This window comes from Chaetura pelagica, unplaced genomic scaffold (assembly GCF_000747805.2).
Source record: "Chaetura pelagica isolate M959 unplaced genomic scaffold, ChaPel_1.0 scaffold88, whole genome shotgun sequence".
In the NCBI taxonomy this organism is placed as follows: domain Eukaryota; kingdom Metazoa; phylum Chordata; class Aves; order Apodiformes; family Apodidae; genus Chaetura; species Chaetura pelagica.
In genome coordinates this window covers 1,321,330-1,338,583 of record NW_009954313.1, presented here as the reverse complement: position 1 = coordinate 1,338,583, position 17,254 = coordinate 1,321,330, and the positions used below count along the sequence as shown (strand labels likewise).

General features: G+C 39.1%; 1 protein-coding gene across 1 annotated transcript in view; it reads right to left on the bottom strand.

The window, feature by feature from the left end:
* Window positions 1-8,852: 8,852 nt before the first annotated feature.
* Window positions 8,853-17,254, bottom strand: part of DKK2 (dickkopf WNT signaling pathway inhibitor 2) — a 42,392-nt gene continuing 33,990 nt past the window's right edge. The window contains exons 3-5 of the mRNA XM_010004094.1: window positions 10,420-10,570; window positions 9,623-9,772; window positions 8,853-9,103 (exon numbers count right to left, since the gene is read on the bottom strand). Coding sequence (XP_010002396.1) covers window positions 8,853-9,103; window positions 9,623-9,772; window positions 10,420-10,570 — 552 coding nt within the window. The remainder of the gene's footprint in view (window positions 9,104-9,622; window positions 9,773-10,419; window positions 10,571-17,254) is intronic.

Below are 17,254 nucleotides of genomic sequence, written 5' to 3'. Positions count from 1 at the left end.
TGGGGGGTGGGGGGGCGGGTGTGGGTAGGGGGAGAAAGCAGCACTGATAATGGACACTGTGTTAGTATAAAATGTATTTTTATCTACAGTTGACCCAACATAGAAATCCATGATCAAAAAAATGTTTGCTGGACACAAATGGAAGCAGTGAGATAAAATAATAATAATAATACATAAAAAAAAAAACCAAAAATGTTTTGCACAGGTTTTCCCACCAGTGCTGTTGAGCTTTAAACTTTAGCTTTTGAGATTCTCCAGCAGGTACTAATTTAAATATCAACAAAGCTGACATGAGCATTAAACTGCTGATCACTTTACCAGTTCCTGTGCTTGTCCCAAAATCCCAAACAGTCTCAGCAATTTCCCTGGATGCAAAAGCCTCAGATGTCCCCAGTACAGCTGTCAAATACCTCCTGCTACCTCCCTTTGGCTATTCTATAATGTTAACATGTGCTTTCAGTAAAAAGGACCATGATATGAAGACTATTGAGAAGATTGAAACGTGATTAGCTTTCAGTGTAGAAAAGAGGAGAAATTAGTAGGCACTAGATGTCTAGTTCATCTGGCAAAAAAACCCCACAAATACCAATAGAAAAAAATGAGGACAAGCCAAGTGTATTTAAATATGGAACAAGCCACCTCCTCTCTTTGTGACTTCAAATTGTGATGACCTTAAGGGCAATATTGTTTGACACTATGTGCAAATTGTGCTTTAGGAAAATGTTCACCTCTTTTTTTAAAAGGGCAGTTTTACTATGCACGGGAATATTATGATGAGCTACCGTTTCTTTCTGACATGAAGAATTTTAAATTATTGCATCGTTACCTTTTCGTAACTTCTCATTATTTTACAGCACTTAATCAGCATTGTCATAGTAATTTTCTTTCTAAAATAGCCCAAAACCCCATGAATTCTGAACTAATCCTACTCATTCTCCTCTGTGAATCTCTTCCCTGCAACTGTTTTCCAATCCCATGATGTTGTTACTGCTGATCTCTTGAATTCTTTCCTGTTCTGTTGGTTGGATTTTTTTTTTAGTTGTTTGGGGTTTTTTTTTTATTGTTTCTTTTTTTCCCAGTTGGTGTTTCTGGGTTTGCTTTTATTTTTCAGGAAAGGTGATCTGTGCCTGGTAATGACACAAAGACATTAGATGATGTTACCAAAGTGCTGGACCTTTTATCAGACTTGCTGCTTATTGGATCATAGGTAAGTCAGGCTCTATATTCTCAGTGTTTATGTATCTGAGAGGTTTCTCAGGAAATACTTTGTCTGTACTTAAAGAAACTGGAATTCTAATATTTATTTCAACCTGTTTTGAAGTTCATACCATGTTTCTTTGATGTTTTGTCTTTGATTTTTTATTGTTCAGAAGATATTAGAAACAACTGTTCCATTTTGCTTTCTTCTACATTTCATGCAATTTGATTTAAATTTTGTAATTGGATAGTTAGAGGTGGGATATTCCTAAAAGATTCTGCAAACTCTAGTAGCCTTTTTTTTTACAAAAGGCAGAAATGGGAATTAAAATCCAAAAAACACTTGGATAAAAACTGCTTTCCTGTGTTGTTTCTAGGACACGCAAAATTACTCTGATGACACTTGTATTTGCCAAGACCATCACTAAATGCATGTTTGGTCATATGTAAATGACCCTTTTTGTTCAGATGGAGAAGACAACATAAGGGAAGCTGACCCTTTCAGTAGAGGTAAGATGCAACTTAAATAATTAAATCTTTTAAAAAATGTTTGTATGCAAAACTATATTCATATGAGTGTCTTCCTGCTCACTTATTGAGAGTTGTCTCACCAATGGTGAACCTCAGTACAGAAACTCTGAGGACATGAACTCTGATTTGTGGCATGTTGGTGGAAAGTGCCTGTTTATAACCACGTGCTTTTAAGTAGCAATAATCACAACACACCCAGAGTGAAATCCAGTTGCTGTAAATGCTGAAAGGTTTACAGCAGTGCAGTGCATGCAGTGGTGATGGTTTTACAGCTTTAATCTAACTCCAGCCTTCAGCCGAGTTGTACTAAAAGTCTTTATGTATTTTTAGGGGGAATAATTAAGATAGTCTCTGAGCAATACAAGTTCTAAATGATTGCTCTCTGTCGTGGCTAACATCTAGTCTTCAGCATTAAAATTTAGAGGGAAAAATGCCCCAGTTGATTCCAGCTTTCTGAAGATGTACATAATCTGTAAATTGCACATGCTAATTGCAGTTGTATAACTAACCGTGCATTTCTACAAGAGTATTACTAAGTGAATCTCAAAATGTTTGAAAGCTGGATCTTGAATAAACTTACAAAATTCTAGATTCTGCTGTGAAGTATCTGAACCTTTTGAGAACACATTTTGAGCTGCAAATCTCATGAAAACAGGCTCTGCAATGGGAATTATTGTTGCAAGGTTCTGTTTGTTGTCAGGCTGGAGATATTATGAGAAATGTATTTTGGCGTTTCCACATCTGACTATGCCAGAACCAAAAATCCGAATCTTTGCACCAAATGAGATGCAAAGAAATGAAAATTAATCTGATAAACTTGTATTTTATTAAATGCTGAGGTCTCACAGGTTGCTGTGGTAGCAGAGGGAATGCCTCTTACTTCACAGAATTTCTAATGGAGAGCATTTCTGACTTGCAGACTGTTCCTCCTATATATGTTGATCTCCACACAGGTTAAAAGGAAGCTCCATGATAAACAGTACGAGCTTTGAACTAACTAAGAAAATGTGAATATTTTAATCCAGTACTTCTCCAAATTTAACTCAATATTGCCAGTTAACAGGGTGCTGCTTTGGGAAAGGCATTATCACCCTCCTGTGAACTTAACTCAATAGAAGAGTTAATGTTATTTGAAACAGAAGAGTTCTGTGAAAGCACATACATGAGGATTTTATCATTCTTTTTTTCTAAAGAAGCATTGCTATAATATCCATAACTGCTTAGAGAGTGAGAAAAACGTGTTGCCCAAATAATTTTGGTGTGGATTTTTCTGAAGCTTTGGGTGGTCATTTGGCTCATTTGTGATGCATTCCATATTCCTGGCAAATCTATATACCTTGATGGCTCCATTAAAAATTACTGTCATTAAGGAAAGACACGGTATCTGTGAGCCCTATGCTTACAGCAGTACTGAATGTTTGATTAATGGTTGATTCTAAAATTATTTATTTTTTTAAATATGCAAGCCTATTGAGTGAATGCTGATGGATAACATGCTCTCAGAAATAAACAATAGCTTACAAGGAATAGAAGACAGGAACACACATGCCATAGCTTTTACACAGGTATAAATTTCTGATTTGTTGACTACTCTTTGGCCAAATTCCACAACAGCAGTAAAATTAAAGTTTAAGTTTTATCAAGGACTCAAATACTAAAATTTGTGTCAGGAAGGCTTTTTATGTTAATTCATTTTTTTTTCTTCTCTTTTTCTAAATATCTTTTTCCTAAAAAAAATAATAATAATTTTTTTAAAAAAAGCAGCAGCCTGTGCCTCTTAAAGTGTTAACTTCTTTTAAAGTATTATTTCCTCTGCTGGAGGAAGTTGGCATGCAGCAAACCACTTCTAAATCAAGCTGCAAGCTGGTACTGTAAAAAAACAAAGAGTTTATTGGTACCAGACATTTGTAAATAAGTAATTGACACTCATGCTATAACAATAAGTAATTCCAAAAAAAACAGGCAGCTGCCAGAATAAACAAGTTTTCAATGGGCTCTATCCAGTGCTGTATATCCATCAAGGTCAGTCTCCTCGGTGGTGGTCAAAAACTCTGGGACCAGCTGGAGCTCTGCAACATAGCAGCCTTCTCTTGCTTTTGTCTCTTCCTTGCTTCTCTGCAGTCTTCCAGTTGGATCCCTAGGCATGGGCAGGCTGTCAGCTATAGCACTGTCGTCTTAACAATGTGTCTGAGCATTGGTGACAAATCCAAAGCCTCTGGAATTGATGGGATTTGGATTTACAGAGGACTATGGACAGTGGGCAATGATGAATATTCACGGTTTTTGCAATAGCACCTAATGAAACTTTGAGGTGGCTCCCTATTTCAACCTTCTTGGCTGGCACTCTCCAGTCCACCCTATCCACCACCTCCTCCACCATTTTCTGTGCTTTCTCCTTACTTCCTGCATTGCTGCCTTAAGCAGATCTACAAAAAGATGGCAGAGCAGCAAGGTAAGAGGGGGCTGCAGCAACATCTGCCACATTTCAGCAACTGACAACAGCCAAACAAAGCTGAAGGTAAAACATAATGTAAGAATATGTGTAGGGGCTGTGTTGAACTGTAAGTGTTCTTGGGGTGGCTGTGGGCACGTTAAAAACAGTATTAGAAAATAAGGTGCTTGAGCAGAAAGTTTCTGTTCATCTCAGTGAAATGAGGGAGCACAGATCTGTAGACTAACTCTGTTCCTTCACTCCTATCTAATGCAGCATCAGCAATGTGCCACGCATCAGCCTGGTGAACGAGGTGAGAAAGCATCACTTTATTACCAGTGTGATGTAAAAACAAAATGAAAGATACCCTTGTGTGGAGTGAAACTGCACCTAGTGCAAAAAAACCAACACACTCTAGCACATTCCCTTTGACAGGGGCTACAGGTGAGGTTGTTTTGGGGTAGTTGGTTTTGTTCCCTTTCACCCCCACTGCGAACAGTTATTTCTTCAGAACAGTCAACTGTCAATCCAAAGAGTTGTTCATTTTTTGCAAATGTGATCTTACTGTTTATGTAACTCCCTTAGCAATGAAGTTTTTGAAAGTTAGAGAATAGGACCTCAAGACTCCTAAAAGCTGCAGTTTCTGCTGGCTTTGGCTTTCAGGGTATCTTTTTTAATGGCTGTCTTACATGGAAAGGAAACTGGGATGAAAACCACATGTTTACATAGCATTTGCCTTTCCTATTGGGGGTGATGATGCAGCGCTCTGAAGCGAGAGGGCTGGTGGGTTGGTGACAAGGAACAGTCTAGAAATGTCTCTTCACAGCCTCTGCTCAAGACAGTTCATGGTGTTTGGTGGGGAAGTCAGACTCTGCAGAAGACAGCTTGAATTCTTGTGAATTGTGTTTCAGGTATCAAGTGCTGGATGTATGCTGCTGAAAGTGTTGTTATACAAGTAAGTGCATAAAACTATTTTAATTGCTTTCATTAAAAAATGTTAAAATCATAAATATTATAGGTTGCAAACAACATAAGACAAAGCAAATAGTACAGTAATGGATACCCACATTATAGAGAGATACCCACATTAGTAGATACCCACATTTATACTGTTACAGAGAAATCCATTATTTTTAGGAAAGTTAATAAGTATTTTCAAAGAGATGTTGCTTTGCTGAGGCTATCCTGGGATAACAGGAAGAGTATTTGGATTGTTCAGCAATAAGCTCTTCTTTACTTGTGTCATGACAGCAGATTTGAAAAGTTTCTGAGCTGAAGTCACTCTTAATTCCCTTGATGAGTGACACAGTGAGTGAGAGCAATTATCCCTAAATTTAGCTGTTCTTTTATGCTCAAACTGATGTATATTGCCCCAAATATTAAATGAATGGCTTCTAAAAATCAAATTTCAGTCTTGGGAAACTCCTTGCACGCTAGTCAGTTCAGCTATGCTGCTCAGTATTCATGGCGTGGAACAGACTGCCTGTGCCTATTGTTTTTGGTCCCAGATAAAATCTCCGAAGGCTTTGGCAGCCTCAAGCTCTATTGAAGTCCTCAGGCTCTGCAGATGCTCACAATTTTATTATGTTGTTGTTAAAAGTGTTAGGATTTTCAAAGGCCTACCCATCAATATTGCAAATAGCAGTAGCAAAATCTTTTCATTTTGTACAAACTAGTGCGACCTGGAGACCATTCCAGCCTCCAAATGTACATCTGTCCAAGCAAAGGGTTGCCAGAAACAAGTAACAGGGATACTGAGACCATTGCTCAACAACCACAACCATTATTTTGCAATATTTATTGAGTTCTGCAGGAGGTTTCCTGGAATCAGAACTCAGTTGGTTTAGTAGCAATATTTTCAGTTGTGTCATATGGATTGTTTCATGTTATTAGACCTGAATGCTGTTATCTAACATTTCAGAATTGCTAGTTGCAGATCTTGCAGCACTGCATTTGCATGCTGCCACCTACAGCAAAATGCCATGTAATTTTATTACCAGCTGTACGCACCGTGAGTCTCCCTGGTTATCTGTCACTATCAAGGGGAAGTGTCTTCAGGAAGGGCACCTTTCCTATTCTGCCTGGTTAAGTGAACATCATGCATCCAGGTGCCTTATTTTCAAAACTTTTTCCTGAATGTTTAAGTGTAAGCTGTCTCAAGAGTAGCATGCATGCATATATATATATATTTGTATATATATTTGCCCTTCTAACCAGTTTTGTAAAAATGACACGTTTATTTTTAAGAGGACTTTCCTATGTATTTTCCTCATCTATGCAGTTCTCTGAGACACAAGTACGGTCAGAGGCTTTTTTCTTGTCTAGCTAAAATATATGTTGTGGATTTTTTTAAAATAGATTTGCCTATCTTTCCAGAAAGATCTACTCTCTTAAGCAGCAGGTAAGGAAAATAATATGGATAAAATAACTGGGGAGGAACGGGAAAGGACATTTCATATATTTAATCTTATTATACATTTTTCTACATTAAAGTCAACAAGCTGCAAATATATTCTGCTACAAAGCTTTGTGTAAGAAATATCTCTATAAGAAAATACATCTCATTAAACATTTCCTGTAAATAAATTATCCCAAATAACTATGTTTTGCAAGAGGAAAAGTGGGGATAGGCCAATGATAAGAAGAGCTAAAGATTGCCGAGAGCTCATCTCTGCAACCCCTCTGCTCAAGCTGGGTGTCATTCTCTTTTTAATATGTAGTCACAATGAGAGCAGTAGAGTTCCTCTGCTGGGCATGTCCTGTGTCAGCATAAATAACACTTGCAAAGTTAGTTAGTTCCTGTGCTTTTTTTAGTAGCTTGAAATTATGTTATGCTGTTTCTGAGCCTTATTCCCATTTCAGTTACACTTGAAATAAGCAGAGTTGCAAAGATAGGACTGCAAGATACAACTGAGTGAAATTGTTTGAAAACCAGAAGATGTCATGTCTCTGAGCAGTCCCCTCTGGGTCAAGAAAAACTAACTCCAGGAGGGAAAAAGGTGTGTGAAATACTCTTCTTATTTCTACCCTTATGAAAGATAAAGGCAACACAGCTGAGGTCTGTTCTAATTAGGAACTCTGCATCAGGTGGTGTAGCTAAGCTATAGCTTTAAAATAACCACTGCTGGAGACATGTCAGTGGAAAGAGGTGTCTTAGGTAATGGGTGACGTGTTCTTCAAAGTTAAAACTACATACAGGTGTACCCAGGTTGTTCAGAACTAAGTAAACAGAAAAGGCCCTTGTATTACAAAACATGAAAATGGGTAATTATAAATGGGTAGTAGATCAATTATAGAATCAGGCTTCTTTAAAGAAGTATCAGTCTCTTTCTTTACCAATGTCTATACAAAGGAATACTTGCAAATAAGTAAAATGAAAAAAAAGTTTGAAAAGAACTGGGAGACAAGTCAAGAGGCTGTCCTTTTTTCAACCAGTACACAAAGAGTGTAGTGTTGTCAGTTGGTTCCACAGTCCATGTACTTCCATCATTCCTGGAAGGACTTTCCAGGCTGAGGGGACATCAAGTTCAGGCTGTTATGCAGTGACATGGCATGATGTTTAACACGTCAATTGGGGTCATACCATCTTCATACATCCTTTTCTGCAAGACAGGAGGTGCTCACAAGACCCAACACCTGTTTCTTTCTGCCTCTAATAAACAAATTCATTATTCTTCTGCAGAGTTCCACCAGTAGCCTGTTGCTGCTAATAAAGTGTAAAAATTTGAGTTTGTAGGAGTATGTTCTTAACACCTCAACAAATGTAAACATCATCTGTTACAACAGAAACAGCGACACAACTTCATAGCTCTTTATGTTTGGCACATCAATGCTCTGCTATTTCTTTTGGAAATGTCAATAATGCAAGTATGCTTAGGCAAAGAAAGTATATTTAGGACTAAGGAGCAACTATAATTCTGGATTCAGCATGCACATATTTGCATCATCTGTTCAACCCAACGTATACTAGCAGTAAACTGAGGCAAATACAAGCAATTAAGCGCCATACTATGACACTGAACTACATAAAGCATTTCAATTTACCTATGTATAGGAAAAAAAACAACCAACACAACCCTGTTTAAATTCCTGCTCTTACAGAAACTGCTGCTTTCTTGAAATTGTGAGATGGCAAGTTTTCACCTCTCTCATGAGGGCCTGTGAAACAGCACTCTTGTCCTGCAGGAGCGCTTGCTTTGCTGAAGCCTCAGCCCTGAACAACAAGGGCATGTGGACATTCACAGTAACTATTTCCATTTCTCACACCTGCAATATGACCAATAATGGGTTGACAGATGAGTCTTCCCGGCAGGCACTGCTTCCTATAAGAGTACAATGAATACAATGTATTTAGCAGTCATTACCATGCAGGAAACCCCACTGTAGCCCTAACACTGAACCCCTGAAACATCACAGAACACAGCAAGGTAAGCAACATTAATTTCCACTGGTTTGCATACTAGCATTTCCCACACGCTGTAGAAGTTATTTACAGAAAAGCTGAACAGTAGAACTCCAGCTGCACTTGTCTTTACCACCAGCTCAAAAAAAAAGAAACGCATTTGGTGTGACTTCTACCCTAACTGTTACTTTAGCCTTTCTGCTTTCATTTGCAGTCCTCATTTCCCACCATGCCGTAATGCATTAAAGACATAAAGCCACAGTCACTTAATACTATCTTCCCAATCCTCATTCAGATTTTCTGGCACACATGAAGTCTGGATTTAGAAGAGGAGGTTGCATCTTTCCATACTTTGCAAGACAGCCCTTTGGCACAGTCACATCGTTGGAAAATCTCCAATCCATGGGAGCCTTTCTTGCGCTGCTTGGTGCACACCTCTCCCTGATGCAACACAGGCTTGCAAATTTTGGTCCAGAAATGACGAGCACAGCAGTGTCCCTCAATACAGTCTGAAGACCGTAGGCAGGGATCGCCTTCATGTCCTAAAAAGAGCAACCAAACTATTTTACCTCATGGAAAAATGTGAAAGTAAAGATTCAGTGCAGGCTGATGCAAATGAAGCTCAGAAAAAGGGAAGATGATATTTCCATCTGTGGCTATTTGAAGGATATAAACACAAGGGAAGATATTAATTAGGAAAGCTTAAGGGGATAATTAAGGAGATCTTCCGTAAGACTTAGTAAAGAGAAATTCAGCTACAGGATTGTAAACAGAATTACAAGTGCTTAATTACATGACTGTTGCAAAAAGAGGACGTGTGTGGTCTTGCACAACTGAAAAATGGGTTGTTAGTCCACCTCTGACACAGAGAATAAAGCAGATACTATTTCAATCACAGGAACCATTGGCTGATGTTACATCACTTTTTTGAGTCAGGCAGTGAACAGACATTTACTCTTGAGATCTGACTGCCTATTTCTGTTTGCATTGCTGTATCTTAACAGCAATAACATGATTCACAACATGAAGGAACAAAGCACTTTGTGCAAATATGATCTTACCTTTTATGTGTGACAGCTTAGAGCGTGGCCTCCCAAGGTGGTGCCATCCCAAATCCTTGCTGGTATAATGACCATTCTTCTTGTTGCGTGGCCCTTCGAGAGCAGGGATGTGAGGTGTGAGAATGCTTTCGGCTACTGGTATGCAAATACCTGCAAGGAAAAGAGAGTCAGTCAAAGATCTGAACAAGAGGAAAAGCAGCCAAGAGATACATACAGCCCAGGATCAGGAAAGTGCTGGGGCTTGGTTTCAGTGGCACTCAGCTCTAAGCACACCTGTGTCCCTGATTCCCAGCGCATAACTTCACTGCAGCTCTGCTTCACTCATGGTCAGAGAGTCTTGCTGTCACTCTGGCTTTATAGTCTGAGCACCAAAAGACTGCCCTGTGGATGTTTCTCTTCAGTCTCCAGAAGAGAGTATGGGAATGCAAACAGTGTGGTTATAACCACCACCTCCCCGAGAGAGTATATCAAGCATTCATTTCTCTTCTGCTTCCTTAAAAATATGGATTCTGTGCATTTTGCCAGTGAATCAAACCACATTGAATGTGTGCTGATTTCAGTCAGCAGCAGCATCGTTTTTGGGTTTCCCCACCTCAAAATGGGAAAAAGTCTGGTAGCACACAAACCTTGAACATAAAATGCTATTAAAGAACATGGAGTGGAATTAAGCAGAAAATTAAGTTTTCTTGGTTTAGAAAAGATGCACAGTCAACCACCAAAGCAAACATACTGTTTGCTGGAAACACTTGGGAGATGCTATCAAAATGCTGTTTTTATGGAGGAAACGGCTGACGTACCGTTGTTGCAGCGGTTCCCAGGGCAGCACATGCCATCTCTGTGGCAACGCTTCTTCTTCCGCCGGCACATCATGCATGCAGATGTTGCTTGATGAGGACTGTGACAGTATCTCCCAACTTCGCATTCCTTATCATTGGTACAAGGATAGGCCTGGTGGGTAAAAGAAAGGTTGACAGTGAAGCACTGCTTTGAACAAGGAGTGTATGCAGCCCATTAAAAATAAAGTAAAAAAAAATAAATTAAAAATCAACAACAACCACTGAAACACCCAGACAAAGAAACCGGTAATTAAGATGCAGGTAGGGATGCTTCACTGCAACCATGCAGCAATCTTTAAGCTCATGCAGCTGGTGAAGTTGTATCTGCTTAAAAAAAGAGAGAGATACAACCAGCTCCCTCGTGGTTTCATCTTTTCTTGCCCCAAACATATTGGCACAAAATAACTTGAATTTTTCTAGGTTCATAGAACCCATAAAATAATTTGGTTTGGAAGAATCCTTTAAAGTCAACTAGACCAACCCCCCCTGCTGTGAGGGACATCTTCAACTAGATCAGGTTGCTCAGAGACCCATCCAGCCTGACTTTGAATGTTTCCAGTGATGGGGCTTCTACCACCTCTCTGGGAAACCTGTTTTAGTGTTTCACAACCTCATTGTAAAAAAAATTCTTCCTTATTTCTAGTCTAAATCTACCCTCTTTTAGTTTAAAACCACAACCTCTTGTCCTATCACAATAGTCCCTGCTAAAAGGTTTGTCCCAGTTTTTTTATAAGCCACATTTAAGTACTGATAAGCTGCAATAAGGTCTCCCTGGAGCCTTCTCTTCTCCAGGCTGAACAACTGCAACTGTCTCAGTCTGTCCTCATAGGAGAGGTGCTCCAGCCCTCTGATCATTTTTGTGGCCCTCCTCTGGACCTGCTCTAGCAGATCTATGTCTTTCTTAAGACATGGAAAGGCATGGCTTCCAGACTCTAATTCATAGACAAGAGCTTAAAACTCCACAGTAAAGAATAAAAAAAAAAAAAAGCCATAAAATTCCTCTCAGTCAGTAAAAATCCTTCAGTAGATAGCATTTTAACTCCAAGGAGACATTTTCTTTTGTTAGCTGCCAAACACACGGATGGATAAGTCACTGTTCTCACACTAGTTCACACCACTTTTTCGCACAACATGGGTTCAAGTTCCTTTGCAATTACACTACTCCCCACTGGGCCACAGTAGTTGGACCCTTTGGAAGTGAACAAACATCACAGGTCAGCATTTCACTTTGATGACCTTTACCTATGGGCTTAGTGCACTCCTTCAGACTTGCACCTGTGAAACAACACCCTATGGTGCAGCATCAGGCACAAACTATCTTGCTCGTGTAATTCCCTGCAAGCAGACACACATATATACAATTCTCCTATATTCATCAAAACCAGCATTATCTTACAGAAAAGCTAACTTTTAAAAAGAGGATGTGAAAGCACTGTATTCTCACATAAAGAGACAGAAAAAAAAAATATTCCTACAAAGGGAAAAGACATTATGTTTTAAGGAGGCCAAACAACACACACTGCCACATTCCAGGATCCTTTCTGCTGACTCCCACACAGCTACAACTCTGCTTTCTATCTGCATCTAATTTTGCTGCCTATTAAATTAATTATATACATATATATATATATTATTCCTCAAAATTGTTCTTAAGGGATTCATATTGATTAAAAAATAATAATAAACTTAGGGCACTTTCTGGAAAACTATGCTTATGCCTCCTCAACTGATCTTCTCCAGCATTTTAAATAAATCAAAGTATTGCTTTTACTGTTTTCAAAAATACTCTGGCAATAAATTGACACAAGCAAAAAGCTGAACTGACTAATTTTCAGTGTAGGCTGATTACTTTTCTAATAACATTTTACATACAGGCTTGATTGTATTGTTCTTGGAAAAGAAAAACTTGGAGGCTGTTGAGAATTTATTTGGAACATTGTTCTTTTAGATGGAGAACTTCTTGTTTCTCTGTCTTTGTGCCTTTCTGTTGAGAATCACAGAAGAAACAAGAGGTCTGATAATAAAACCAAGTGATGTTAGTGGGAGGGGGAACCATGTCGTTTCCAATGTGATTTCATTATTTGTTTTCTTTGTCAGAATTTACTTTTACAGTACCAAAAATGCTGGCTGGATATTTCCCAAGTGCTGCTGCCCGATTATTTCTGCCCTCTGAATATGTGTCTTTGAAGAATGATTCCAGAGTGCAGCTGTTTGGAGTAATCTGACCTATGTTTAAGTCTTTCTCCCTTAAGAACAAACATCTCCTCCTGAGTACATCCTCGAGAGGATGAACATCAAAGGCAACCAAATCTTTAAGCTAAGAGTAGCAATAAAAGACAATGCAAGCACTCACCTGTATGGTACTCTTAAGGCAGAAGTGGAATCTATCTATTCTAGCAAAGCAGAACTAAAGTGCTCTCCTCTCAATCTCATCACTCCTTTCCCTCATTTTTCCAGCAAGAAGTCATTAACACTGACTTGCAATTTATGATACAGTTCCACAACAGTAAGGCATCCGTGACTTAAATGAGAGCTCACTAAACTAAGGATCTTACCATGCAAAAAGTGATTTTATATAGGTCTGTGAGTGGCTATAATGAGTTTGGAAAATACTAACACTGCTAGCTGAGGGAAAGGCAAATAAAAAACAGATGAACCAGCTAAAACCTGGAGATGAAGGCATTTTAGACCCTTGTCTGTCATCAAGACCTTCATAACCGCATCTTTTTTTCCAATATAGGCATGTGGTATACACCTGCAACTTGTCAGCAAGAAGCCTACTTGCAGTTTTCTTTTGGTTCCTCAAATAGCTTTTAAAAAAAGAGTTCCCTGATCCTGAATGGTGCTAATGAATGCTCTCACATACCATATATAGTGTCTGGTTTACTTTTGGCTTTTAGGCTGAGTGACATGTAAAAGATATGCATCTAATTGCCAACTCTCAGTTCTGTCTTTAAGAATGGTAAAAGTAACAAAAGGCATTATTTACTTTAAAAATTGCCAAGAAAAGTGATGCAACTCAGCCTTTAGTCCTACTCAGGAGTACCATCCTAAATAATGACATTTTTCAAATGAAAAAAATAAGCCAAAACATTCACCTACCTAAGGCAAATGACTGCAGCACACAAAAAAATATTGTGTGTTAGATGTAGTTCAGACAACAACCACCAAGACCATTCAAAACCCCAGAAGACCAGCTCCCAGCCAGCTATATGAAAAACTCTCTTGCAAACACTTGATGCCATCAATTGCCTTGATCTGTCTTCCAAAACCACCATCCATTTGATATGCTAGCTATCAATCACAGCAAGCTTGAAACAAAAATGCCTACATAGCTTTGTGTCTGTCGCCTACTCACTAGACATCCAGTTTATCACTCCATTTCCCAGCAAAGTAAATTCTGTCACTGGGCAGCATTCAGTATTAAAACACAACAATAAACCAAATAATATAGTGTGTATAGAACCTTGGCTCACGGCGGGGAAATGTGTTCATAATTGTCCCGTTGTTGGCAGTAGCTGACCCAATCTATGTATAAATACACAGATATAATTTTAAAATACAGAATAAAGAAAACAGACTAGCAAAAACGTACATGTTAACAATTGTCTGTGCATGAGTCAAGGTTTTCAAAATCTACACCACAGTGCCTGAAACAGGGTCTTTACGTTTAGAGAATTGTAGAGAACATTTCCTATATACAATTCAAAGACACAAATCAGTCCCAGATGGAGAGGGGAAAAGCAAGCTGTAAACCAGCTCTACTTCCCCAGCAATGATAACTAATTCTACAAGGCACATCATCCCTTCACATTCTTCAGCTATTCATATCATTTTCTGATCGTAAATCTCTACCCACTAAACACAGCTTTGATATCATGGGAAACCAGATGAAACCGAGATAAAATATGTAGCACTCCCTGAAGCTGCATTTGTACAATGTTATTTAATTTTTTAACCCAGATTACAGGCAATCAAGTCACCCGTAGCATGACATAAACTAGATTTGCCTGCAACGAGTCTCATTTTCAGAATTTGTTGCCTGATTAAGGCAACAGCTTGCTGACATGCTTTCTCCTCACTCATGCCAATTACTTTTGTATCCTTGTATAAAAGATACTGCTAAATGTGTGTTCAAAAAGGTACAGCAAAGTAGCACTGGATTTCTGCAATGTTGGAGGATTCAGGCTAGGTACTTAAATGGGTTTTGCTCATGCTGTGCCAGGATGTCCCCTATATCAGTCCACCATGATTGACCTTTACCAGCCAGGGGATAGCAACACATTAATATTAATATTTTCCCATTTTCAGAGCAAGAATATTAATTTCTGTTCCTACCCTTCCTGAATTTATATTCAAAATGCCAAGAGCAAATGATAGAAATACTTGATTAAAACAATGCAGATACTAGAGGAGAAAAGTTGAGGGGGTTTATAGTTCAACAAGTCCTTCCAGGAGTACTACTGAAGCTCTTTCTTTTGTATTAACTTCACAGTGAAGTTCGAGAAGGCACTGACTATCTAACTTTTGTGACTAAGTGGCTAACACCATTCCCTTCATTTGGGAAGTGCTGAGGAGGGAGTGAGGTTTATTTCTATCTTTGTCTTCCCCTTTTGGCAGAGATCTAACTTAGCAACTTTTCTTGGTGCAATGAGGCTTTCTTGATATGTTTGCTGGAGTCATTTACTATCCCACATATTTTACATGGTCATCCTGAACCACAGAGTTTCACCATAAGCTGGATCAATACTAGGTGGTGGGATTGTGCTATAGAGTCAGACCAAGTCTGTCTGTTTGGCACTATAAAATGTAATGGAGAAGTGCTCTAGGGGGAGAGTAACACAGAGGCTGTAACGTGCTGAAGGGTGAGTTGACTGATGGCAGACACACTTCATTGAGCTCTGGGAGATAAGGGCTTGAATTTCAGCATGGCCTCCAGCAAAATGTTTGAAGATATATTCCCGGCCAGTGTCTTAGTCATCAGGCTCTATTTGCTCCTATGATGTCTCATTTACTTTTAGGCTAAAGCTACTCCATGCCATACTAGCTGACTATGTTAGAGAAAGGCAGGAAGAGCCACTGGCATTTTTACCTAGGCTGTGTCATCACTTATTCAGCACTAGCCGTTCTAGACCCTGCTGGCTTCAGACCCACCTTCAAAGCTGAGAGAAGCTGTGTGTAAATAAGTGATTTGGTGGAAGAGATATCAGTAGTGACTCCCTGAGAAGCACTTTCTTTTAAGAAAAACCAACAACAACACATCGTAAAGTCCAAGTGCAGAGTCAGTCCTGGCAGGAGATCATGGCTACTACCACTCCCAGCAGAAGAAACAGCATGGAGGTTATTCATTACCTTATTACTGTGGATGCTGAGCAGTACTCAAGAAGACAAGTGAAGTCTAATATACCACTTAAATGACAATATTACTGTGTTTACTGTACTAGACACTCAGCCAGCTTCTGTCTCATACAGTCATCCCATGATGGTACTGGGAACTGAGCTGAAGAACTGAAAGAAAGCTACAGTCAGTTGTACAGCTGGGAATTAAGAGCACTGTAGAGCTAACAGGTCAATCCATCACTCTGTCTTACTGGGCAAAGAGGCAGTAGATATTTCAAAGGTGAGACAAGTGGCTCAAGAAAATGGACATATACATTGTCCCAGGAATGGTCTTGCTTCCTAGCGTACCAGTGTTTTAGAAATAAAATTTAAGCTACTACTCAGAGCCTTGAACATACAGAATCCCTAGTTATTAATACCCTTCACAAACACCTGTGCCACTAAGTTATGCTAGCAGATCCAGCAGAAACTTCTTGTCTGCTGTCAAAAGACTTCTCTTTCATATCACACCATGCCTGTGAGACAGCTTACCACAAATGAATTGCTACTGGAACTCAGTGTATTACTCACTTGTTATTCAAGGAACAAAAAGTTATATTTTTTATTTCAATTAATTATACTTTTATAAATTTTAAAATAATTACTGTAAAGGAGGTATAAGCTGATGTCTCCAGAGCCAGTGTACTAACAAGGTGATCCTAAGTGGACTGAGCCATAGGCAAGAGGACAGAGTTTCCACTCTCCACATAAGAGATGAACAATAGAACTTGTTTGCCCTTTAGCCTCAGGGCTGAACATATTGCTTAATATTCCACAGCTGCCAGACACAATGAAGCAACCAACTGGCTCAGTCATGTTGAGAGCCTCTCCGTCCCATCCTGCATTGGACGGGACAGAATTATCTTTCTGAGCATGAATTTGGTCTCCATAGAGCAAACATTTGAAATAGCCACAGGGGTGCCAGGTCTGCTTTTGCTTTTCTCTCTCTCTGAAGAATTAGCTAATCCAAAGCAAAAGCATGACAATAAATTAGCAAATGCAAACATATGCTTTAACCAAATAGCCTGTTGTCAAGACTAATTACAAAGAATGCAAGCTATTGTTTGGCTCCTTGGTTGGGCCTGATTCTGAGTTGAGATTTCAAATTTGAGTTGGCTTTTAACAGATCAGCATTGGTGGGACAGCTGAACACCTTCAGAGTTAGATGAATACATTACATGTGGAATTTGTTCCACTTTCCTCTGGAGTTAGAATGAAGATCCTCTCTACAAAAGTCAAGGAGAAGACCTAACACCATCGCACACCTCTGCAACAATGGAAATAAAAGCTCTTCATTCAGGTCCACATAAATGTGACAAAGCAAAATGGAGGCAGGAAGCCAAAGCTTTTAAAAAAACAAACTCCCACCTCTTTGTGGGTGTTCAGTTATTTTTTCTTTTTCCTGCAAGGTAATCAA